At 40.1% G+C, this 27,121-nt stretch overlaps 2 protein-coding genes across 4 annotated transcripts in view; both read left to right on the forward strand.

Annotated features, from left to right (window-relative positions):
• The window catches only part of HERC6 (HECT and RLD domain containing E3 ubiquitin protein ligase family member 6), a 55,619-nt gene extending 33,940 nt beyond the window's left edge, over positions 1-21,679 (forward strand). Inside the window, 12 exon segments of the mRNA XM_068543646.1 lie at positions 3,078-3,102; positions 3,105-3,190; positions 3,522-3,637; positions 11,773-11,859; positions 11,861-11,933; positions 14,016-14,159; positions 16,283-16,434; positions 17,990-18,056; positions 18,942-18,994; positions 19,104-19,287; positions 19,373-19,475; positions 21,248-21,679. Coding sequence (XP_068399747.1) covers positions 3,078-3,102; positions 3,105-3,190; positions 3,522-3,637; positions 11,773-11,859; positions 11,861-11,933; positions 14,016-14,159; positions 16,283-16,434; positions 17,990-18,056; positions 18,942-18,994; positions 19,104-19,287; positions 19,373-19,475; positions 21,248-21,471 — 1,314 coding nt within the window. The 3' untranslated portion in view covers positions 21,472-21,679.
• A 4,105-nt stretch (positions 21,680-25,784) lies between these two features.
• HERC5 (HECT and RLD domain containing E3 ubiquitin protein ligase 5) overlaps positions 25,785-27,121 on the forward strand; it is a 42,349-nt gene continuing 41,012 nt past the window's right edge. Inside the window, exons 1-2 of one of the 3 annotated variants that reach the window (XM_068542436.1) lie at positions 25,785-25,860; positions 26,135-26,466. In XM_068542436.1, coding sequence (XP_068398537.1) covers positions 26,196-26,466 — 271 coding nt within the window. In that variant the 5' untranslated portion in view covers positions 25,785-25,860; positions 26,135-26,195. Of the gene's footprint in view, positions 25,861-26,032; positions 26,467-27,121 lie in introns of those variants that run through there. The other 2 variants (XM_068542438.1, XM_068542439.1) reach the window with 2 other exon arrangements.

Below are 27,121 nucleotides of genomic sequence, written 5' to 3' on the forward strand. Positions count from 1 at the left end.
AAAGTGGGATTGCTGGATCATATGGTAGTTCTAGCTTTAATTTTTTTTTTTTTTTTTGGGGATTTATTTATTTATTTATTTATGGCTGTGTTGGGTTTTCGTTTACTGTGCAAGGGCTTTCTCTAGTTGTGGCAAGCGGGGGCCACTCCTCATTGCAGTGCGCGGGCCTCTCACTATTGCGGCCTCTCCCGTTGCGGAGCACAGGCTCCAGACGCGCAGGCTCAGCAATTGTGGCTCACGGGCCTAGTCGCTCCACGGCATGTGGGATCTTCCCAGACCAGGGCTCGAACCCGTGTCCCCTGCATTGGCAGGCAGATTCTCAACCACTGCGCCACCAGGGAAGCCCCTCTAGCTTTAATTTTTTAAGGAGGCTCCGTACTGTTTTCCATAGTGGCTGCACCAATTTACATTCCCACTAACAGTGCACAAAGGTTCCCTTTTCTCCACATCCTCACCAGCACTTATCTTTTGTCTTTTTAATGATAGCCATTCTAACAGGTATGAGGTGATACCATACTGTGGATTTGATTTGCACTTCCCTGATGATTCGTGATGTTGAGCACCTTTTCATGTACTTGTTAGCCATCTGTATGTCTTCTTTGAAAAAATATCACTTCCTCTGCCCATTTTTTAATTGGATTGTTTGATTTTTTTTCTTTGTTATATGACTTCTGTATATATTTTGGATATCAATCCTTTATCAGATATATGGTTTGCAAATTTTTTCTCCCATTCCATAGGTTGCCTTTTCATTTTGTTGATTGTTTCCTTTGCTGTGCAGAAGCTTTTCAGTTTGATGTAGTCTCATTTATTAATTATTGTTTTTGTTGCTTGTGCTTTTGGTGTCGTATCCAAAAAATCATTGCCAAGACCAATGTCAAGGAGCTTTCCCCTGATGTTTTCTTCTAGGAGTTTTATGGATTTAGGTCTTCTGCTTAAGTCTTTAATCTATTTCAAGATAATTTTTCTGAGTGGTGTAAGATTAGGGTTCAATTTCATTCTTCTGCATGTGGTTATCCAGTTATCCCAGTTGCATTTATGGAGGAGATTATTCTTTCCCCAGAGAGTATTCTTGGCTCCATTGTCAAATACTAGTCAATCAAATATGTGAGAGTTTATTTCTGGGCTCTTGTTTCTGGTCCATAGGTCTATTCGTCTGTTTTTCTGCCAGTACCATACTGTTTTGATTACTATAGCTTTGTAGTATAGCTGTAAATCAGGACATGTGATACCTCCAGCTTTGTTCTTCTTTTCAGGATTGATTTGTTTATTCAGGGTCTTTTGTGGTCTCATACAGATTTTAGGATTGTTTTTTCTATTTTGTGAAAAATGCCATTAGAATTGTGAGAGAGATTGCATTGCGTTTATAGATGGCTTTAGGTAGTATGGACATTTTAACAGTACTCTCCCAATCCATGAACATTGGATATCTTTTCATTTATTTGTGTTTTCTTCAATTTCTTTCATCATAATCTTATAGCTTTCAGTGTACAGATCTTTCACCTCCTTGGTTAAATTTATTCTTAAGTATTTTATTGTTTTTGATGCTTTTGTGAATGGCCAGTTAGAGTTTTGAGAAGACAAATAAGAATCCTGAGGAGTCAAATATTTTTAAAAGTAAAAGGGAAATGTTTGACATAAAATAATTGGAGATTTAAAAAGTAAGAAACTTTATGAAGACTTAAAAAGATGTTTGGGGGCTTCCCTGGTGGCGCAGTGGTTGAGAGTCCACCTGCCAACGCAGGGGACACGGGTTCGGGCCCTGGTCCGGGAAGATCCCACGTGCCGCGGAGCGGCTGAGCCCGTGTGCCACAACTACTGAGCCTGAGCTCTGGAGCCTGCGAGCCACAACTACTGAGCCCGTGTGCCACAAGTACTGAAGCCCACGCGCCTAGAGCCTGTGCTCCGCAACAAAAGAAGCCGCCGCAATGAGAAGTCCGCGCACCGCAACGAAGAGTAGCCCCTGCTCGCCGCAACTAGAGAAAGCCCGCGCGCAGCAACAAAGACCCAACACACCCATAAATAAATAAATAAATAAATAAATAAAAGATGTTTGGTAATGGACTCCTTTTGTTTAGAAAAAGTGGACATTACAATTTGTAGTTTCATCATATTTTTCATTCTTGATATTAGTTATTTACCTCTTTATTTATTTATTTTTTCATTCAGTTTTACCAGGAAGGTTTTTTTGTAAGACCCAACCTTTTGATTTGTTGATCTTCTCTCCTATACATCTGCTTTTTATTTCCTTAATTTATGTTTGTAGATTTCTTATTTCCTGCCTTCTATCTCTTGGATTAATTTGGATTAATTGGATGTGATGGAGGCTTATTTATAACATTGATTTTCTAGCATTGCTTCTTCTGGGAAGCCTTCTTGAACCCCTAAAGTCCTTCTCCAATAAAAACTGTATCCTAGGTGCCTGATTACTTGTTTTTACCTACTAGATCATGGTTTGGCAATCTATGCCCATAGGCAGCCTCCTTTTTTTATAAAGAAAATTTTATTGAGGCACATCCATACTCATTTACTTATTGTCTAAAGGTGTTTCATGCTACAAAATGGCAGGGTTGAATAGTTGCACCAGAAACTGTATGATCCGAAGCTCAAAATATTTACTATCTGGTTTTAAGAGTTTGCTGACTACTCTTCTAGACAGTAAACAATGTATAAACCAGGACAATTTTTAGCGTATGTTTTGTCTCATGCCTGATAAATAGTGTGTGCTAAATTAATATTCACTAATGCATAGAGAAAGGGATGAATTTGTCAAAAGTACCTTAGATTGTTTTGTGCTTTTATCCTCAAGATCTAGAAACTGTTTCCAGTGAACCTGTGCCCTAGGAATTGGTTTACTAATCTCCACTGGCAATGTTTTATATCTTTTACAATATTTGTAAAAATTGGAGAAATTATGGATCAAAAAATGGAAGTCTTCTAGAACTCTACTTCATCATTGACCAATGCATTGGGTTTATAGAGCTCTATTCTAATTATCTATATGCTAGCCATATATAAAAATAGATGAAATCACTTATTGATTGAAAATGAAAATCACAGTTCATATTCTCTTTAAGGTAAACAAAGCTAATTGTCAACTACCAGAAATACTTTCAACATAAATGAACTATCCACTTTGTTGAACTTCTGTGAAGAGAGAAGAAGAGTGATCTGTAGGGATAAAAACCTGGTAAGAATACCATTTTTACTTTCTGAAGTTTTTCATACTTTAAAGGGGGAACACATTAGTAGCTAGGTAGGTATCTTTTTTGATAAATTAAGATTTGAAAATTTCCTCATTGCAGTGCTGAATTTGCTAAAATAGATGATCATGGAAAACTCAAACACCTTTCAGTCACAAAACAAATGCATTTTCCTAGACATTTGTTTCTAGTTAATATAGATTCTTACAAATTCTAAAAAGTGTGGAAGTAAATAATTTAAGGTGATGAGGTAAAGGAATGAATGAAGTTTTCCTTTTCTTTTGATTATCAAAACTGTTATCTCTTTTTAATTATTAGATACCTGCAGAAAACCTCAGTCCCATTATTTTCAGTGATTTTCCATTTGTCTTTAATTTGCTCTCCAAAATTAAATTATTGCAAGCTAATTCCCATATAAAAATGCTGATATGTATGTCTTACTTTTTTATTATGTAAAATGTTCAAACATATACAAAATAGAGATAATGCTGTATTAAACCACAGCACACATTTTCAGCCATCATTAACATTTTGCCATACTTTCTTCATTTATCATTTTTGTTATTTTTGTAATTGTTACTATTTTTGCTGAAGTATAATATTTTAAAGCAAATCCCAGGCCCAATTTCTTTTCACCTCGCCATACTTCAGTACATTATTTCTGGTTGCTTCACTTTTGTTCATGCTGAGATTAATCAGTGGGTTCAGGTGGTGAACACATTCTTCCATTGTAATATTTCCCATCAACCTTTTTAAAAATAATTAAATCACAGTTGGTGTACAATATTATATAAGTTACAGGCGTACAACATAATGATTCACAATTTTTAAAGGTTATACTTCATTTATAGTTATTATAAACTATTGGCTATATTCCCCCTGTTGTACAGTATATGCTTGTAGCTTATTTTATATCTAATGATTTGTGCCCCTTACTCCCCTACCCCTATATTGCGCCTCCCTGCTTCCCTCTCGCCACTGGTAACCACTAGTTTGTTCTCTCTATCTGTGAGTCTGCTTCTTTTTTGTTTTATTCACTAGTTTGTTGTATTTTTTAGATTCCACATATAAGTGATATCATTCAGTATTTGTCTTTCTCTGTCTGACTTCCTTCACTTAGCATAATGCCCTCCAAGTCCATCCATGTTGCTGCAAATGGCAAGATTTCATTCTTTTTTATGGCTGAACAGTACTCCTTTGTATATATATACCACATCTTTCTTATCCATTCATCCATTGATGGACACAGGTTGCTTTCATATATTGGCAATTGTAAATAATGCTGCTATGAGAAGAGTTAACACCTGTCCTTCTCAAACTACTCCAAAAAATTGCAGAGTAAGGAACACTTCTGAACTTATTCTATGAAGCCAGCATCACCTTGATACCAAAACCAGACAAAGATATCACAAAAAAAGAAAATTACAGGCCAATATCACTGATGAACATACATGCAAAAATCCTCAACAAAATACTAGCAAACCAAATCCAACAATACATTAAAAGGATCACACACCACGATCAAGCGGGATTTATCCCAGGGATGCAAGGATGTTTCAGTATCCACAAATTAATCAATGTGATATATACCACATTAACAAATTGAAGAATAAAAGCCATCCAGTCATCTCAATAGATGCAGAAAGAGCTTTTGATAAAATTCGACATCCATTTATGATAAAAACTCTCCAGAAAGTGGGCATAGAGGGAACCCACCTCAACTTAATAAAGGCCATATATGACAAACCCACAGCTAACATCATACCCAATGGTGAAAAGCTGAATGCATTCTCTTTAAGAACAGGAACAAGGCAAGGATGCCCACTCTCACTACTTTTATTCAATATCGTTTTGGAAGTCCTAGCAACAGTACAGAGAAGAAAAAGAAATAAAAGGAATCCAAATTGGAAAGGAAGAAGTAAAACTGTCACTGTTCACACATGACATGATGCTATACATAGAAAATCCTAAAGATGCCACCAAAAAACTATTAGAGCTCATCAATGAATTCGGTAAAGTTGCAGGATACAAAATTAATATACAGTAATCTGTTGCATTTTTATACACTAACAACGAACTACCAGAAAGAGAAATTAAGGGAACAATCCCATTTACATCAAAAAGAATAAAAAGCTAGGAATAAACCTACCTAAGGAAGCAAAATACCTGTACTCTGAAAACTGTAAGACGTTGATGAAAGAAATCAAAGATGTCACAAACAGATGGAAAGATACACTGTGTTCTTGGATTGGAAGAATCAATATTGTTAAAATGACCATAATAACCAAGGCAATCTACAGATTCAATGCAGCCCTTATCAAAATACCAATGGCATTTTTCACAGAACTAAAACAAGTAATTTTAAAATTTGTATGGAAACACAAAAGACCCCTAATAGCCCAAACAATCTTGAGAAAGAAGAACAGAGCTGGAGGAATCATGCTCCCTGACTTCAGACTATTCTACAAAGCTACAGTAATCAAACCAGTATGGTACTGGCACAAAAACAGACACATAGATCAATGGAACCAAATAGAGAGCTCAGAAATAAACCCACACACTTATGGTCAGTTAGTCTATGACAAAGGAGGCAAGAGTATACAATGGAGAAAAGACAGTCTCTTCAATAAGTGGTGCTGGGAAAACTGGACAGCTATATGTAAAAGAATGAAATTAGAACACTCCCTAACACCATACACAAAAATAAACTCAAAGATTAAAGACCTAATGTGAGCCCAGATACTATAAAACTCTTAGAGGAAAACATAGGAAGAACACTCTCTGACATAAATCACAGCAAGATATTTTTTGACCCACCTCCTAGAGTAATGAGAATAAAAACAAAAATAAATAAATGGGACCTAATTAAACTTAAAAGCTTTTGCACAGCAAAGGAAACCAGAAACAAGACGAAAAGACAGCCCTCAGAATGGGAGAAAATATTTGTAAACAAAGCAACTGACAAAGGATTAATCTCCAAAATATACAAACAGCTCATGCAGCTCAATATCAAAAAAAAACCAAACAACCCAATCTAAAAATGGGGAAGACCTAAATAGACATTTCTCCAAAGAAGACATACAGATGGCTGACAAACACATGAAAAGATGCTCAACATCGCTAATTATTAGAGAAATGCAAATCAAAACTACAATGAGGTATCATCTCACACCAGTCAGAATGACCATCATCAAAAAAATTTACAAACAGTAAATGCTGGAGAGGGTGTGGAGAAAAGGGAACCCTCTTGCACTGTTGGTGGGAATGTAAATTGATACAGCTACTATGGAGAACAGTATGGAGGGTCCTTAAAAAACTAAAAATAGAACTACCATATGACCCAGCAGTCCCACTACTGGGCATATATCCAGAGAAAACCAGAATTCAGAAAGACAACATGCACCCCAGTGTTCATCGCAGCACTATTTACTGTAGCCAGGGCATGGAAGCAACGTAAATGTCCATCAACAGAGGAATGGGTGAAGAAGATGTGGTACATATGTACAATGGAGTATTACTCAGCCATAAAAAGGAATGAAACTGGGTCATTTGTAGAGACATGGATGGACCTAGACATTGTCATACAGCGTGAAGTAAGTCAGAAAGAGAAAAACAAATATTGTATATTAATGCATATATATGGAATCTGAAAAAAGTGGTATAGACAATCTTATTTACAAGGCAGAAATAGAGACACAGTCGTAGAGAACAAACATATGGATACCAAGGGGGAAAGGAGGGGGTGGGATGAATTGGGAGATTGGGAGTGACATATAAACACTATTGATACTATGTATAAAATAGGTAACTAATGAGAACCTACTATATAGCACAGGGAACTCTACTCAGTGCTCTGTGGTGACCTAAATGGGAAGGAAATCCAAAAAAGAGGGGATATATGTATATATATACCTGATTCACTTTACTGTACAGTATAAACTAACACAATATTGTAAAGCAACTATACTCCAATTAAAAAAAAATAAGAAACAGTATGGTACTGGCACAAAAACAGACACATAGATGAATGGAACTGAATAGAGAGCTGAGAAATAAACCCACACACTACGGTCAACTAATCTATGACAAAGGAGGCAAGAGTATACAATGGAGAAAACACAGTCTCTTCAATAAGTGGTGCTGGGAAAACTGGACAGCTACATGGAAAAGAATGAAATTAGAACATTCTGTAACACCATATACAAAAATGAACTCAAAGTGGATTAAAGACCTAAATGTAAGACCACATACTATAAAACTCTTAGAGGAAAACATAGGGAGAACACTGTTTGACATAAATCGCAGCAATATTTTTTTTCGATCCGTCTCCTGGAGTAAGTAAATAAAAGCAAAAATGAACAAATGGACCTAGTTAAACTTAAGAGCTTTTGCACAGCAAAGGAAACCATTGACAAAACGAAAAGACAACCTACCGAATGGGAGAAAAATATTTGCAAATTATATGACTGATAAGGGATTAATATCCAACATATATAAACAGGTCATACAACTTAGCATCAAAAAGCAAACCACCCAATTAAGAAATGGGCAGAAGAGCTGAACAGACATTTTTCCAAAGAGGAAATGCAGATGGCCGACAGGCACATGAAAAGATGCTCAACATGGCTGATCATCAGGGAAACGCAAACCAAAACCACAATGAGTTGTCCCCTCACACCTGTCAGAATGGCCATCATCAAAAAGAACACAAATAAACAAATGTTGGTGAGAATGTGGAGAAAAGAGAACCCTCCTTCTGGGGTAATGAGTATCCCAGAAGGAGAAGAGAAGGAGAAGGGAGCACAGAGCTTATTTTAAAAAATAATAGCTGAGGACTTCCCAAAGCTGGGAAAGGAACTGGATATACAAGTGCGTGAAGCTAATAGAACACGTTATTATCTCAATGCAAAAAGACCTTCTCCAAGGCACATTATATTAAAACTGTCAAAAGTCAGTGATAAAGAATTTTAAAGACAGCCGGGGAACAAAAGACAGCAACCTACAAAGATAGCCCCACTAAACTATCAGCAGATTTCTCAGCAGAAACTCTACAGACTAGGAGAGAGTGGAATGACATACTCAAAATATTGAAAGATAAAACCTGTCACCCAGTGTGGAGGAAAGGGAACCCTTGCACACTGTTGGTGGGAATGTAAATTGGTGTAGCACTGTGGTAAATAGTATGGAGGTTTCTCAAAAAACTAAAAATAGAACTGCCATATGACCCAGAAATTCCACTCCTGTGTATATAGTTGAATTTGGAAAGATACATGCATTCCATCAACCTTTAATGAATAACTTCATCCATTGCATTGTTAAAGTTTGAAAAATGGTGATATTTCTGATCTTATCATTCCTTCCAAAATTATTAACTGGAATTCTGTAAAGAACTTTTCCCTGTCAATCAGGGCCATTTGGTTACCCTGAAAAATATCAGTCATATATGAAGGTAGAATGATGCTTAATCTTTTTCCTTTCATAATTAAGTGTTGCCAAATTACTGTACTTAGTGGTTGTACCAACTTATGTTGCTACCAGCAACGTATGAAAAGCCTCTTTCACACACTCTCACCCATGCAGTGTTACCAAGCTTTGTGATCTTTTCCAGATGTGATGGCTTAATCATGACATTTCAGTTTAGTTTTAATTGTGTTTCTTATTATTACATAGTGCCTGAATCCTATACTCTTTTTATTTATTTATTTATTTATGGCCGGGTCAGGTCTTAGCTGCGGCGTGCGGGCTCTTCGTTGCAGCACGTGGGCTTCTGTCTAGTTGTGGCGTATGGGCTTCTCTCAAGTTGTGGCGTGCAGGCTGCAGAGCAGGTGGGCTCTGTAGTTGTGGCGCGGGCTCCAGAGTGCGTGGGCTCTCTAGTTGTGGTGCGTGGGCTCAGTGGTTACAGCACGCAGGCTTAGATGCCCCGCGGCATGTAGGAATCCCAGTTCCCCGAAGAGGGCTCGAACCCGCGTCCCCTGCATTGGAAGGTGGATTCTTAACCGCTGGACCACCGGGGAAGTCCCTGAATCCTCATATTCTTCAGTTAATATTCATTGTTCTTCTACTATGAGGAATACTGAAATTATCTCGTAACTGTTCTTTCCCACTCCCTTCGTTCTCTTCCTCAATCCAGTTTTAGTTACTAACTATGTTCTTAGTGTTAGTCTTTAGATTTTCTTATTTGCTTAAGAGTCTTGGAGCTTGATTTGTAAGCCACAAGTGATATCTTTTCTTCCCGGATAGTGCCTGTGAGTCATTCAGTGAGTTTATTCTGCTTTCCACTTACTCTCCCCTCTGCTTCTTCCCTCGTAGTTGTATTGTTCCCACACAACATTTACATACTGTTTTGTGTCTCTTATCGCCATCAGCCTGAGCTTTTAGTTATGTATCTATAATCCTCATCCCAGCCCCTACCCCCAGACATTATGCTGACGATTTCCCAAACATTTTCTTGATTGCTGAGGCTTGTTTTCTAGGCCATTCCTCAGGAAAGGTTTGTATCTGTTTATCTATGATACTTGTACTTTAAAGACTCACATGGTGAGACATGGAGAATTCTGGGACATCACATGCACAAAATGAGCCATTTCAGTTATCAAACATTTCCTTTATATACTCTATTAATTATATAGCTTACATGACAGTTTCCAGTGAGCCATGCCCCATAAATCTATAAATTCCATGTTTCTTTATAATAAACAACCTAGATAGACAAGGTACATCCTGCTAAAAGCATTCTGTAGATAAGGACTCTTCCTTTAGTTGCGGTTATTAGTGTCTGTCATCAGCATGTTTACAAGGAGATTTGACTGAATCATCTCCTCTTTTGTTTCCTAGCTACCCCTTTTAAAAATTTTCCTAACATCCCTGGTAATGAGAGAAAATAGATTGTCTTTCCTTGCGAAGCCTAACTGCCCCTTAAGTGTCCTTTAAACAAGTCCTTCCCTACATGGTACTTTCTTCTACAGCAGCGCTCTATCTAACCTATCTACTGTGTTAATGAGGGTTGAGTGGACAGTGGACCCAGGCAGGTTGCATATTATGAAGCATTAGGGAAGATTTGAGGACAAGAAAACTCTAGTTGTAGTTGTCAAGGGTGAAGTTAGAAAGCAGACGCCAGAGTCCTGTCTTCCAAGGGAGAGATGATGGATGTAGTCAAAATTGTAAGCTCCGAACTGTATTACCAATTCAAATGCATCAATGTAGAGAGGGGAAACCAGTACATGGAGAATGGGTGTAGAGGAACTGGAAATTAAGTTAAGCTGCAGGTTTCCAGTCCAGTTCTTGGCTAGGTGACAGGAGGGGGGCCTGCAACAGGCCACATACACCTCTCCCTGCTGTAGTCAGTGGAGGGCTTTGCTGGACACTCCCTGTCACTCAGAGCCGCAGGACACGTTGCTCGGCCATCAGAATCGCGACGCATCCCAGAGCTGCAGACTCCTGGACCACAGGAAGAGAAGACCCACCACGAGGAAGGACCAGAAATGGCACTTTTCCATTTCCCTGCAAACCTGGAATATCTTTACAACAAACATCTTAAGGAACAACCAGAAGAATCTAGGAGCATCATATATCAAATTCCCAGTACTTAGTGGTGGCAGAGATCTGGGACAGGGCCTTCCCAAGCCTAGAGCCACAGGCACACTTGTCTCAGATGCTTGTGGAGGGCTTATATGGGCAACCACACTCAGCCTGGAAACCTGGGGTGGCATAGCTGTTATCCATCTGTCCTGCTGTCACTATTGCAGGACAGGCCCCAAGAGGGTTGCATTGGTTTATAAATCCTAAATACTCCTTTACTGTCCTTGGGATAAAGCAGAAGCCCTAGAGGCATGTTGAGGTCAAAGCAAGGATAGCAAGTCCAACACTTGATTTCTAACCCAAGGGAGTTCAGCAGAATCAAGATTGTGGGACTAAATTGGTAAAGAAATGTTGAGAATTCAGAAAAGCTATATGCAAGTACTGTATTGGGTGGCCAAGAAGAATGCTAGCTACAAAATGAGGCCACCAGTGACATCTTTTTAGGGAGTTCGCATGCAAATTCAGTAGATGGATCACATAGATCCATCACATAGATCACAGATCTATGATCACAGATCACAGATCATAGATCATAGATCACATAGTAGAGGAGGAGTGGGTTTTCTCTGGGAAAGCCTCTCCTCTAGTCTTCTTCCTACATCTGACACCTCTGGGCTCCTCCACTGCCCTTATATTTTTGAGGATTATGGTGGCAAGACTGCGAAGTGGATAACACTGGATGTAATGCTTCCGCATGTTTAATACCACTGTCGCCTGTAAGGATTATGTTTCCTATGATAAGTGATCTGAGATTATTTAGCTGTACATCCATGGTGAGTAATCCCCTGTATACAGTTCCTAGATGCCACAGATCCTGCGATCTCTTTATCTCCCGTAATATAGATACGATGCTCTTTTCCTTAAATAATTACAGTATGAGTGTATATAGCAACGGTAGGCATACATGTGTGCTATATAAAATATGTTTATTTGAAATATTAAACAATTCCTAGTATTCCTATGAGGATTCCTAAACTATTTCTTTTTCTAGGAATCCGAAGGGAAAAGAGTGCATGGATTTTGGGCGAATAATTCTGCAAGGAAAGGATTAATCCCCTCCATTTACACTTAGAGTCAGACAGTCACCTAGTTGAAGACGCTCTGCGTCAGTTAAGCCAAGCTGAAGTCACTGACTTCCGGAAAATACTAGTGGTACAGTAAAAAGCCTCACTGGATATTTTTACTAACGTGGGAGGGAAACATTTATATAGTGTAGCACAGGAAGAGCCTGTGTTTGCAACTATAGTTGTCAGCCTAATGGTTTCCAGGATTCCTTGCTTACCCTTCAGAGAAAAGCTATGGGGTGTTTAATTGAACACTGGGGTTATGAGTTAACTATTAGTTACATATGGCTACAGAAATGCTGCTTAATGAACCATCCCAAAGCACAGTGACTTAAAATAATAATTTTACAGATCTGCAATTCAGCTGAGGGTCTGCTAATCTAAGTTGAACTCACCTGGGTGGCTTTGCAGATTTTTGTCTATACTTGTTTACGTGTTTGCGAGTTGGCTGGGGATTGGCTGATCTAGGCTAGGCTTGGCTGGGGCTGTTTGGCCCCGGGCCCTGGTTCCTACATTTTCCATCTTCTTCCTGGGACCCGCAAACGTGTTCTCACAGCATTGTCAGAGGTACAAGACAGGAAGCCCAGTCACACGACAAACATTGCTTTAGTCAAAGCAAGTCACGTGGCTGAACTCAAGTCAAGGGCTGGCAAAATACACTCAGCCTCTTTAATGAGAGGAACTGCAGAGTCACACGCAAAAGACCTGGGTCAAGGCGGGGTGAAGAACTGGGGCTGTGAATGCAATCAGCAAGCAGCAGGTACAACAGATACTTATCCTGCATTTTGACTCTAGTTTTAGTCGTAGACTTTCCAGTATATTGGTTCCAATTCTCGGCATCCTTCACTTCACCCTCTGTGGGCACCTGTAGGGTTTTCACTGTGTGGTACCTCAGATCATTTGCTCACAGAATAATGACTAACTTTGTAGGTGAGGGCTGGCATCTGTCCAGAAGGGAGTGAATTTTCCTGATATCAGCCATGAGGGGAAGAGTTAAGTTCTCAGAGAAGAAGTCAGAACCTGAGGGTGGGCCTCAGAGAGGAGAGGTATGCCCCCCAGCACGGGACTCTAATGGAAAACATAGAAACGATTTTATAAGCCAGATTCTCTAGTTGTTGTCTCCCTCTGTACCTATCTTCCTTCAAATCTTGATTATGAGGAAATCAATAGAAAATGATTCTGCTTACAGGAGATGACAAAGAGGTAAGAAGGCAAACTTCAAGCCAAATCCAATCAAAATATAGACTCTGAACAAGGCAAGGTTGTCAAGGCCCTTTATGAGCAGGTCCTGACTGTGGCAAAGGCAGACTTGCTAGTGTATATGAGCAGAAATAGGAAAATCAGAAGCAAGCTTAATTTATTATTGGCCTTTCTGGATGGAATGTGAGGCAGGCCTTTGGAGATGATGGACAGTGGCCAAGGAGTTGGTTGATCAAAGTGCCAGTAAGTAAGATCTTCTAGGCAAACAGAAGAGAAAGAGAACTCTTAGTGAAGCTTGCTGATACTTGTATTAAAAAGATAAAAAGAAACAGACAGAAAGGGAAGGATAGAAGGAGTAGTTAGAGAGGTAGTAGGAAACACAGGATAGTATTCAACTACAAAGTCCAGAGGTAGACTTTAGAAAAGACGGACCTGTTCTTATTGATGCCCACATGAGCATTCTGGCCAGTCAGCTCTGAAGGTTCCTACAAAGGTGTCATGCCCAGGCTGATGGGGAGGGCTGTTTATCTGAAGTCCTAATGAGGGGAGAGGCAGGAGAAACCAAACAATTGTTGACTGGAGCCCAAGTTTTAAAGCCTGAATGATGAGAGGAAGATAAACAAGATAGAAGAATTGAGGAACTTAGTGGCCCAGGGGTTTGAAGCACATCAAAATTTGGTTCAAGACACTGGTCAACATAATTGGAGAATGCTGAGTCTTGCTAGAATCCCGCTTCACTTGGTTCACGTAGCCGTGGAAGGGACCCATGCACTCACTATACAGTAATCGGACAGTAAATAGGTTCATGGCATCCGCTGCTCAGAAGCAGATTGAGGGAGAACAGAGTACAGTTAGGTAAGGAGAGCAGATTCTGGGAATCCTGGTGATGGCAGGAGGTTTGAAACTTTTCCGTAAAGGTCAAGGCATTATATTTTAAATCTGGACCTGGGACTGTGTTCTCTTTCCTCAGGTTGAATTTATTAAAGAAATTCGTTCTGTGGGAGAAGGGGTGAAGTCCGAGTTCTTCCACTGTATATTTGAAGATATGACCAAGAAAGAATATGGGATGTTCATATATCCTGAAGAGGGTTCCTACGTGCGGTTTCTTGTCAATGTAAGTTTTTTATTTGTTTTCCTATGGTTTTTCAGAACAGAAAAAGTATACCATATACTGTAACATGAACACAATATATACTAATGTGAAATTAGGTCACATAAAGCCTTGCTACTCAAAACATGCTCCACAGCGCAGAAGCTCCAGCGTTACCTGGAACTGTTAGAAAAGCAGAATCTCAGGCCCAGATCAGAACATGTATTGTTTAATAAGATCCCCAGGTGATTCGTATGAACATTAAATTTTTAAAGAGCTTGAATAAAGCATACTTGAGATATGATAAACGGCACATAAAGTGTCCAATTTGATGAATGTTGATGTACATCTATAGCCATGGTGAAGCTCAAGACAATGAACCTATCCATCATCCCCCAGAGAGCCTCAGATCCCCTTCTGATCTTTCTCCCCGCTGCTTCTACTCCTTGCCCCACGCCCAGGCAACCACTGGTCGGATTTCTGTCACTATAGCATAGTTTGAATTTCCTAGACGTTTACATAAACGGAATCATAAGTAGTCTTCGTGTCTGTCCTCTTTCATTCAGCATAATTATACTGAGACTCGTGCATGTTGTTGTATGTATCATAGTTTATTCCCTTTTATTGCTGAGCAGTATTCCGTTGTTTAGATGTACCACACTTTGTTTATCTAGTCTCCTGTTGATGGATATTTGGGTGGTTTCCTAAATTTTAAGAGGCAGTAATCTAGAGTTTCAAATTAAGAGAGAAATTGTTAATAGAAGCCTAGAGATAATTGCTAATTCTAATAAGATGATTCATTTATGCAGTGATTATATTTTTACAAAGATCCTCAATATGTAAACATTTTCTTAAAGGAACAAAAAAACTTCATTTCTGTATGAGTAACACAGAGCAAATAATTCTAAAAAGAATCACATGCTGAGCTTCAATTTATTGATCTCCTTTCCCATAAACTTCCAGAATGTTCTTCAGATGACATGGTGGAGTTTGGAACCCAGAAAGGACAGGGACAGGAGGAGAAGATGAATGGGAGTGAAAAAGTACTGCAAGGTGTTTTGTATCTTTTTGAGAAAGAATGAACCTCTAAAAGATAGGAGTGGCCAAGGTGTGCCAGTGGTAGGATTTTTATCAATCAACAAGCTTTTGCTGGCTGTTTCTTGAGGTTCCCACATTGTATTAAATATTGTAGAAGATTCAAATTAGTGTGTAACACAATCTCTTTCCTCTTGAAACTTTTTGTATATGTAGATGGAGCGATAAGACTAAAACACCAGGAACTTTAGCAATTTTTTGAAATTATAGGCTGCTGATTTTAAGTGTTGTAATAGTTGTTGAGAAACACGGTAGGATAAGGAAGGAAGCAATCATGTGGGATTAGAAGCCCAGAGTTCTAGTCTTGAGTGCTGATGGCTGTGTAATTTAGCCTCTCTGAGTTTTCAGTTTCCTCACCTATAAAACAGCTGTCATAATTTCTGTTCTGCCTGCTTTATAGAGCTGTTGTGAGATTAAAACAAGGTATATCAAAGCGTGAAGCACCATGAAAACTTCAGGGCACTATACAAATTTAAGAGATTTCATCAGGACTTTTTCCTTCCTCCTTCCACAGACCCTCACAGTCAATGGCATCGGTCACCTTCCCTGACCCATATGCTTATCCCTGTAAACACATCTAGGTCAAGACTGCATCACAGGGGAACAGTCCTCTGACACACACCTGACATGCCTGGTGCCCACTGCAGGTGTAGATAAAGTGTACCCTTCCTTCCTGGTGTCATTTTTGTACATGAATTTGAAGACAAAGACTGTAAAATTAAATCGTGAAAACCTTGGTTTATAAGGCTATCTGAGCATGTTTTTTCATATTCCAGATGTGCTATTAGTAACAAAATGCAAATGCACTTTTTCAATATTCTGAACTGTTAAAATTTGTATTTTAACTTATGGAAGAAATTTACTTTGTGTTTATAGCCTGTGTAAGAACCTCAAATTTTGATTTTCCTTAAGCCCATTTTGTTTCTAATTTCTGACTTTTAGAAAAGGGAACCAAACCTTTTTTTACTAATCTAATTATCCCTTTGGATTATTGATTATTTATAATACATTAAGGATTTTTTTTCCTTCTCCTTTTCCCCCCTAAATCTGAGAAGAAGAGATATTTCCTCTTTGGGATGCTGTGTGGACTCTCCCTGTACAATTTTAACGTCGTCGACCTCCCTTTCCCACTGGCTCTGTTTAAGAAACTTCTGGACCAAGAGCCATCATTAGATTTAAAAGAACTCAGTCCTCTTTTGGGGAAGTAAGTAAATATAATTGCTTTTCTAGAACTATATATGGAGTCAGTCTCAGTAGTTTAAATATAAATAATGTTATACACACAGACAAGGTCTTCAGTTTCAGTAAATGTGCATGCTCTTTAGATGAATTTGAATTTTGGCATGACTTATAATCAAGTAAACATTTAAAAATGGAGAAAAGCCAAATGCTCCTTAATTATCAACCAGCACAATAAATGGAGCTCTGGCCTGGTCTCTTGAATTTATCCAGATGGAAACAGTTGCTTTGGATAGTACATGATATTCTTTTTTTTTTTAATTATTGGTTTTTGGTTTTTTTAAAAATTTTTATTTATTTATATTTATTTTTGGCTGTGTTGGGTCTTCGTTTCCGTGCGACGGCTTTCTCTAGTTGCAGCAAGCAGGGGCCACTCTTCATCGCGGTGCGCGGGCCTCTCGCCGTCGCGGCCTCTCTTGTTGCGGAGCACAGGCTCCAGACGCGCAGGCTCAGTAGTTGTGGCTCACGGGCCCAGTTGCTCCGCGGCATGTGGGATCCTCCCAGACCAGGGCTCGAACCCCTGTCCCCTGCATTAGCAGGCGGATTCTCAACCACTGCGCCACCGGGGAAGCCAAGTACATGATATTCTTAATGAGAATCATGCATGCTATATTTGTTTTAAATAAATCCTATTTAATCATTTCATTTATTTTAATAAATCAGCGTGTCATCAACTTTATTTTTTAAGGTTCGAAAAATACTTGTTCTAAGTTAAAAGGCAAACTATATCCTGTGAGGAAAATACTGGCAGCACATAGGACAGACAAAGGATTAATATCTCTGATGCATAACATAGATATTCATGCAGATACGGCTATGTGTGTGTGTGTGTATATAATAATAAAACGAAAATATGCTCACCTTACTAGTAATCAAGAAAATGCAAATGAAAATGAGAAATTTTTCTGTTTACGGATTGACAACTGTTAAAAGTTTCTTATAAAATGTAGACTTGGCAGCAGATGGGGGGGAAGTATTCTCTTCTCACGTACTGTTAGTGGAAGAACAAACTGGCTAGATTTTCACCATGTGCTCTGACAGTGTAGAGCAGGGTTTTTCAACCTTGGCAATACTGACATTTTGGGCTGGATAATTCTTTGTTGTGGAGCGCTGACCTGGACATCGTAGGAATGTTTAGCAGCATATGGGGTTGCTACCCACCAGATGCCAGTAGCAAAACTCCCTTCAGTCGTAACAACCAAAGATGTCTCCAGATTTTGCCAGATGTTCCCTGGGGGACAAAACCACCCCTGGTTGAGAATCACTGGTCTAGAGGAAGGGGCTCCTTTTTATAATTTCCACCAAGACGCAGCAGTGTCTGTGTTAGCAGTGGGTCTACCAATCAAACCGTAAATAGAGGTTAATTCCAGGAAGAGGGAGTGGGTAGGTGGAGGAGAAGAAATTCACATGGCATTTTATACATTTCTACATTGTCCACAGCTTTTTCCACTGAACATTTATTTCTTTTGAAATTTTACAAGAATAATAAATATAATGTTTTAAACCAAATTTTTCATTAGGAATTTGCAGGGAGTTCTAAATGATGAAGCTGGTGACATTAAAGAAGTACTTGGCATACGTTTTTCTGTGAGTACTAATGAAAGCCAGACTGTAGTTTAGATTTAACGTTTTTTAAAAATATTTTTATTATAGTGTCTTAAATACGGGATGTGTCTTTTGAAGGGTGTTTTTACTTCTGTAAAACTGTAGGACTTTTCCCCCACTTGCTCCTCATTTGATACGTTATGTCTATATACTCTCAAATAAAGTGAAAAGACAGCAATTATTCAATGTGAACGACATAAAAAACTAAATGGAATGATGTATGCTTAAAGCAATATACAGCATACACTAGGGTATGTCTCTATTTATATATATATATTTAGAAGACTGAACTACATAAGTAATTAACCAACGCCTAGTTATTTAAAATTGTATAGGGAAGAATGTACTAGCATGTTTTGGTGGAAATAACCTCAAGCACACCTGCCATCAGGAAACTCATCACGTAGTGGAGAAGACAACCTTTGCAGAAATAATTTTCACATAGTGATGTATTGTGAGAGGGGAGAGAGAGAGCAACAGAGGACCAACCCTGAGAAAGGCATGCTCATTTTAAATTCTGATGAGTGATGGAAGTTGCCGGGTGAAAAGGAAGCCCCGCCTGCTGTGGCCTAACCGTAAGAGAGACGGTGAGGCCAGTGAACTGAGGGTCAGCGCGGCCGGAGGTTCCAGCAGAAGCGGGAAGAGGCTCCTGAGTCGGGCAAAGGTCACATCATGGAGGCCTTTTTGATCCTGCTAAAGAAGTTTGAAATTTACCCTAAAGGCAATGAGAAGCCTTTGAAAGATTTTAAGCAGAATGACATATTCAGATTAGTGTTTTAAAAATATTGTCCTGTCTGCAGCTGGGGAAATGGGAGCAAAACAAAGCCTTCATCCTTTTGCCATATTCTCCAAGTTTCCTTCTTCTAGCTGACCAGGTGTTTCATCCCCCTGTGTCATACAGGGTTGTGTGCAATGCAGACGTAATTTCCTTTTCTTTCTCAATAGAGATGGTAAAAAGGGCAAAGTAGAGAATAGTTTAGTCACTGGTAAAGTATATTATTGGCCTTTTTTTTTTTTGCTTCCCTCAAGGAAAGACTATGTTTCTAAGTGTGTTGATTACATTTTCAACACCTCTGTCATGGCAGTTTATAAGGAATTTCAGAGAGGATTTCATAAAGTCTTTGACAAAGAGATACTTAAACATTTCCAGCCTGAAGAACTAATAACAGCAATAGTTGGAAATACTGATTATGACTGGAAACAATTTGAAAAGGTAGGTGATCACTAAAGTGCCTCCAATTCTTCCAAACAAGAATTCCCCCTAAAAACCATTTTTCTCCTTTTTTTTTTTTTTCAAGAATTCAAGGTATGGTCCAGGATACTGTAAATCACATCCTACGATACTGATGTTTTGGAATGCTTTCCATAAATTAACTTTGGATGAAAAGAGAAAATTCCTCTGTAAGTATTGTAGTAATAGATGGATCTATAATTATATATCTTTTAAAATATCTTATTTGAGATAAAGTCATTATTAATGGTGTGTCACAAATGTTAATGGCAAAGCAAGGGTTAGAATCCAGGTTTCCTGCCTTCTAGACCACTGTTCTCTCTCTTACATAAGCCTGTTCCCCATTTTTTAAAAAATGATAGTAATAAAGATATTGCTATTTTACTACCTTGTCTGCACTGACTCTAATACCACCTCCAATTTCAGTTTGTGTCCTCTTTCTTCACTCTAGTTGGCTCCTAATTGAGCCTTTTATCTCACATTCCTACCTTTATTTAATTACCTAAAGTCCTATGGAATTAGGACAATGTCAACTGTCTCAAATGCTATTCTAGAAGTAATAATAATAATAGCAATGACCACTGATGGTGATAATAATAATAACTGCCTTTCTATCGTGTGCCTCCTCTACACCAGGCATTGTACTGATCACTTTATATCTATTACACCCCTTTATCCTAATAGCGACCTCATGAAGCAGGCACTTTTATTTTTCCCCATTTCAGATACAAGGAAAAAAAGGCTTGAGGCATTTAGTGTCTTGCCTGTGTTCAAACAGCTGGTGAGTGTCAGAATGAGAATTTGAACCCAGCAGGCTAATTCAAAGCCCAGGCTCAAGACCACTAAGCTCCGTGTGGTATAAGTACTTCTCTTGGTGGGAACCCTAAGGTTTCCACAGGACAGACTTAATGACTTATTCTCTTACCTTTTCATCCCATTTCTCAGTTTTTCCTGAGATACGCATCTTCTTGCTATTTTTGTTGCTACTGAGGATGTTTGAGGACAACTTTCCCATAAACCTAACCTACTTCTCCACAAGCCCAAACTACCTTTCCAATCTTCTCTCTTAATGGGAAACTTCTGCTTCAGTCCAGTGGTTCTTTTTTTTTTTTAATTTATTTTATTTTTTTATTTTTGGCTGCGTTGGGTCTTCGTTGCTGTGCGCAGGCTTTCTCTAGCTGCGGCAAGCGGGGGCTACTCTTTGTTGCAGTGCACGGGCTTCTCATTGCGGTGGCTTCTCTTGTTGTGGAGCATGGGCTCTAGGTGCGTGGGCTTCAGTAGTTGTGGCACACAGGCTCAGTAGTTGTGGCTCGCGGGCTCTAGAGTGCAGGCTCAGTAGTTGTGGTGCACAGGCTTAGTTGCTCCGCAGCATGTGGGATCTTCCCGGACCAGGGCTCGAACCTGTGTCCTTTGCATTGGCAGGTGGATTCTTAACCACTGCGCCACCAGGGAAGCCCAGTCCAGTGGTTCTGTTGGCTGTACATTCAGTGAGTTCACTTACATTTTCCTACCCCTGGCTTTTTCTTGGGCTTTTCCCCCTGCCTAGAATGGTCACCCAGCTCATCTTGAGAACTGACTAGCCAGCTGTGACCTCTGAAGCTTCCCTGTCACCCCAGCCTGGTGCCTCTCTCCCTGCCTTGAGTCTCAGGGCCTTCATTAGCTCCTCATACTTCCTAGTTGAGCTAAACTAAACTTCCTCGTATCTTGCTGTTATATTTTCACGTATATAATTTCCCCTCAACTAGATCATGAACTCACTAGATCAAGGACCAAGACCAAATGTCATGATTTTTTTTCACTCCACATGGTCCCATGTAGTTAGTTCTCTTTGCACAAGGGGACCCAATAAATATTTGTTGAGTGAAGTGACTGATTTCTTCCTTTTCATTTTAAGTTTTGCTCTTCCTATGAACTCTCTTAACCAAAGTTTATTTCTTTTTAGTTTTTCTTACAGGAAATGAAAGGCTGCATGTAAAAGGCGTACGAAAAGTGGGAATCCTATTTCGCTGTCCTGAAACTTTCAGTGAAAGAGATTTCTCAAGATCACTGACATGTCATAATATTCTGGACCTCCCTAAATATTCTACAATGGAAAGAATGGAGGAAGCACTTCAAGTAGCCATCAACAGCAACAAAGGATTTATCTCACCCACGGTCACAGAGTGATAGTGGCCTTTGAGAGGCTCAGATCTCAGGTTCTCTCACCCTTCGATCCCTCTGTTCTTAGTACAAAGTGTTGGCGGGTTTTAGTTAGAATTAGTTGACAAATGCTGGGATAAACAATAGCATGATGAGTCAAGGATAACATTTTTAATGAATCAACATTTCCTGATCCTTAAACTTGCTATGAGAATGCTTGCTTTTTACTGAATTATTTCCTGAACAATAATTATCATTTAAAAATATACTAAATGTTAAAAGCTAACAGATATTTTTAAAAAATTGTACATCTAGTAAACACTGTCTACAAATATGAAAGACATGTTGAAGTTCAAAAAAATAAAACTGTAAACTAATTCAACATGTTTTTGAGGCACGTAGGTATATATTTTTATATTCTGGAATGTCTCCAGAGTTTTGATTTTAGCCAAACAATCTATTTGAAAAATCTAAATGTTAAGGGATTTATTAATTTAATGAATAATGACTTATGCTCATTGCTGTGTTCCAAGAAGCATTCTAAGTGCAGATATCATTAATTTGGTTAAAGGCTAAGCCCAACCAGGAACTCCCATCTAATTACAGTTGGAAAAAAATGAAGAACATGAAATATGTTTTCAGCATCATGGTATAGAATGAATTAAAGGAGAGATATAAGTATGGTAGAAATGGATTTTGTGGGCCATTTCTATCTCATATAAATTTTAAACTGTAAGCTATTCTATAAATGCCTATTGTCATCCCAAACCATACACAGAAGCCTTGTGTCAGTGGTACTTTGGGAAAGGAAACTATGGGGTGAAGTTCATACTGGGGTGCTGATGTGGAAAGAGGGCAGGCATCTGAGGATAGAGAGAACAGACATAGAGAATTCACCAAGGACACTAGAATGTGAGGTGGTTAGTAGAAACATAAGCCCCCAGCAAATCCTCATAGTTATTTTGGATATATCTGGTTTCTACAATAAATGGAATGAAGGCCCAGATGTATTCTATTTGAATTTTAAGGGAAAAGGTAACCTCTAAATCTTAGGGATCCTTAGGCACCTGACTTTTGGGTTGTGTTTTTCAGGCCTTTCAACTCCAACATTACTTTTTCTATGCAAATGGGTGAACTGTACTAGACATTTTAAGAAGAGATAGTACCAATTCTTTATTGTACTCTTTCAGAAAATAAAGGTAGAGAGAACACTTCCCAATTAGTTCTCTGTTGCCAGCATTACCCTGATACCAAAACCAGATAAAGACATTACAGGAAAAGAAAACTACATGTATCTCTCATATGAACAGATACAAAAATCTTCTACAAAGTTTTAACATGTCAAACACCCAGTAGAATATAAAAAGGATAATACCTTGCGACCAACTGGGATTTAGTCCAGAAATGCATTTGAAAATCCATTATATTTCACTATAATAGGAAAAAAAATCACATCATTACCTCAATAGAGGTAGAAAAAAACTGACAAAATTCAACAGCCACTCATGCAGGATGAATACTCTTGGAAAACTAGGAACTTCCTCAACCTGATTACTTCATACTTAATGGTGAAAGACCAAATGCTTTCCTACTAAAATTGGGAACAAGGCCAAGATGTCTGTCATCGCTTCTGTTCAACATTGTACTAGATGTACTAGTCCACACAATAAGGCAAACTAAAGAAAAGAAAGGGCATAATGATTAGAAAGGAAACAGTAAAGCTATCTTATTTATAAATTACATGGGTATCCGTAGGATATTCAAAGGGATCCATACAAAAAAACTACTAGAACTATTAAGTAAATATAGAAAGGTGTCAGGATTCAAGGTCAATATATAAAAATTAATTGCATTTATATATACTCACAACAATCATACACTGAATTTTTTTAAAGTACCATTTGCAATATCATCAAACAATAAGAAATACTTAAGGATAAACTTAACAAAATATGTTCAACTGTTTCCTGAAAACTTGAAAATATTGCTGAAAGAGATTAAAGAAGCTTTAAATTAATGGAGAGAGACATGCTCATGGACAGAAGAATCAATATTATCAGCATGTCAGTTCTTCTGAAACTGACCTAATTTAGTGCAGTTTCAAAATCCTTGCAGTCTGTTTTGTAGAAATTGATAAACTGATCTTAAAATGTATATGGAAATGCAAAGGGCCTAAAATAGCCAGAACAACATTGAAGAAGGACCATGGTGGAACAGTTGAGTGAACTGATTTTGAGACTTAATTAGAATCTACAGTAATCAAGGCAGTGTGGTACTGGAGTAAAAATGGACATACAGGACTTCCCTGGTGGCGCAGTGGTTAAGAATCCACCTGCCAATGCAGAGGACATGGGTTAGAGCCCTGGTCTAGTAAGATCCCACATGCCGCGGAGCAACTAAGCCCGTGCACCACAACTACTGAGCCTGCGCTCTAGAGCCCACGAGCCACAACTACTGAACCCACGTGCCACAACTACTGAAGCCCATGCACCTAGAGCCTGTGCTCCTCAACAAGAGAAGCCACCGTAATAAGAAGCCCGCACACCACAACGAAGAGTAGCCCCTGCTCGCTGCAACTAGAGAAAGGCCGCACGCAGCAACGAAGACCCAATGCAGCCATAAATAAATAAATAAATAAATTCATAAAAAAAAAAAAAATGGACATACAGATAATGGAACACAATAAAAAGTCCAGAAGTAAATCGAATCACATATAGCCAACAGTTTTGACAAAGACACCAAGGCAATTCAGTGAGTAAAGGCAAACTGGAACAGTTGGAAATCAATAAGAAAAAAAAAAAGAACCTCTTCCCTTACCTCACATCATAAAGAATAATTCATTTGAAATGTAACAAAGACCTAAAGCTATAAAACTTCTAGAAGATAACATATAAGAAAATCTTTGTTACCTTGGGTCAAGCAAAGATTTCTTAAGTAAGACAAAAAAGGCACGAACTATGTAAGAGAAAAAAATGGATAAAGAAGAAAAAATGAATAAACTGCATCAAAATTAAAACTTAAGCTCTTCAAATGACATTTTTTCATGTAATTTTATTTATTTTTTTGTTTTAGTTTTATCATACCTTTTTTTTTAATTGAAGTATAGTTGCATTACAATATTGTGTTAGTTCAAATGACATTTTTAATAAAATTAAAAGGCAAGCCACAGACTGGTAGGAAACATTTCAAAACATATGTCTAACAAAGGACTTTATATGTAACGTAAAGAGTTCTATTATAGGGACTTCCGTGATGGTCCAGTGGTTAAGACTCCCCGCTCCCAATGCAGGGGGCCCTGGTTTGATCCCTGGTCAGGGAACTAGATCCCACATGCTGCAACTAAAGATCCTGCAAGCTGCAAGGAAGATCCCATGTGCAGCAACTAAGACCCAGCACAGCCAAATAAAATAAATAAATAAATATTTAAAAAGAACTCTGTTATATATAAAAAAACCCTTAGATAATAAGCAATCGAATTAATAAATGGGCAAAAGATGTGAACAGACCACAGAGGAGAGACAGAGATCAGCACTAATAAGCACCTGAAAAAATGCTAAACGTCATTAATCGTTAGGGAAATGGAAATGAAAACTGCAATAAGATAGTACTCTAGACCACCGGGATTGCTAAAATTAAAAAGACTGACCAAACCAAATGTCAGCAAGGATACAGAGGGACAGGAGCTCCCAAAAACTGCTGGACGGAATGCAAAATAATATAGCACTTTAGAAGAGTCTGGTAGTTTCTTAAAATGATATTCATGTACTTACCATATGACACAGCAGTTCCATTTTTAGGTATTTACTCCAAAGAAATGAAAACATTTATCCACTCAAAGACTCGTGCACAGTATTCACAGCACTTCTGTTCTTTGTGGCCACAAACCGGAAAGGACTGAAAAGCCTGCCTATTGGTAAATGGATAAAGAAATTGTGGTATATCCATATAATAGAATACCACTCAATAACAAAGAGGGAACTACTGATGAAACACTGCAGGATGAATCTCAAAAGCCTTATGTTAAGTGAAAAAAGTCAGACACAAAAGACTGCACAAGTTTGAGTCCATTCCTAAGATACTCTAGAAAAGGCAAAGATTTATTGACAGACAGCAGATCAGTGGTTGCAGGCACCACAGCGTGGGCCGTGGGACCGCACGAGTTTCACCACGAGGCTGCGGCAGAGCCCCCAACAGAATGCTTAACAAATTTCAGCTCTCCGGGCCACCATAGTTTCTGGAAATTCTGCACGTCCGCCTGTGTCAGGGCTCCTCCTAGTGGAATTGCAGTGTTTCTTCGAAGGCCACCTGGTCCAGTTCAGGTGGCCACTGCCCGCCCGGGGACACCTTCTCAGCCCTGCCCACCCACCTCTTCACCGGCCAGCGTCCTGTTTACTCTGGCCACCGTCCAAGCCAGTCGTGAGTCATCGAGTTTCCCTTTACCTTTCCTTTTCGATTCCGCCCCTTTAAAAAAAAAAAAAAAAAAAAGCAGTTTCGATTCTCTCTGAAACTGCCGGCTCCGCCCCCCAAACAGCGCATTGGAAGCCCGGCGTCGGGGCAGGGGCGGGGCAGGGAGGCTGCGGTTCCTCGACGCCGCCGCGCGTTCCGCTCGTTCCGCCTCCGCACCGCGACGCCGGGGGTCCCGTGGGCGCTCTCGGGGCGGCCATCTCACCCTCTCCTTGCGTCGCCACAGCTCGGTCTCTTCCGAAGGTCCGGAGAGCGGAGGCACGGCCGTGGATCCCGGGAACACGGTGATGGAGCGGAGGCCACGGAGGAAGTCGCGGGGCGGCGGCGGCGCGCGCTTGGCGTCCGGGCTGGTCCCCGCGTCCCGGCCCGCGGAGCCGCGGGGTGCGAAGCTCTGGCTCTTCCCCAGCGCCGCCCCGCTCTGCGGCGCGCTGTCCCGGAGGACCGAGGCGACGCGCCAGATGTGCTGCACGCGCGAACGCCTGGCGGTGCTGGAGCGCGGCGGGGCCGGCGTCGAGGTCCACCAGCTGCCTGCGGGGAGCGACGGCGCCAGGAAGCCGAGTGAGTGGGGCCGCGCAGCGCCCGCTCGGCCCTCCCGCCGCGGGCTGGGGGTGTGAGTGCGGTGGGCTGCCGGGGTCGGCGCCTGCGGGGTCGGGGTCGCGGTCGGGGCCAGCAGGGACGCTTCTCCGCAGAGTGGCCCGACTTGTGGGCGTGCGGTCCTTCTCTCCCCGCGAAGGAGATTCAGACGGGGACTCGACGCCGCAGCGGTCCGCGGGGCCCGCAGCCGCGCGCCGGCCCGGGGGCGTTTCGCGCTTGGCTCGCGCAGCATCCCTGAGCTCTCGCAGCCGCGATGCCGGTGGGCGTGGAGTTTGGCGGGGTGGTGGCGAGGAGTAGACCGCTCCGTCCGCCGAGCGCACGGACGGAGTGTACCGGCAGCATCTTATCTCCGCCAGCCCTCCTCTGTCGTTGGTTTCTGTTCAAAGTGTGTTTCTCACTGACCCCTTTTTCGGTCCGCTCCTATTTGGAGTCTTTGGAGAACCTCGCTCGCGTTATCTTGTTCTCAGTGACGATGTTTGCAGGCGTTTTAAAGAGTGCGTTCAGTTGCGCTTCTCCGTGGTAATCTCTGGTGTCCGTAGCTCCGATTCTGCGGGTGGGCGGGAGAGCAAATGGCCACACACTCAACTGAAAAATTTGCCCCTTCTGTTGAGTGAAGAAA

This window comes from Eschrichtius robustus, chromosome 4 (genome assembly GCF_028021215.1).
Source record: "Eschrichtius robustus isolate mEscRob2 chromosome 4, mEscRob2.pri, whole genome shotgun sequence".
Classification (NCBI taxonomy): Eukaryota; Metazoa; Chordata; class Mammalia; order Artiodactyla; family Eschrichtiidae; genus Eschrichtius; species Eschrichtius robustus.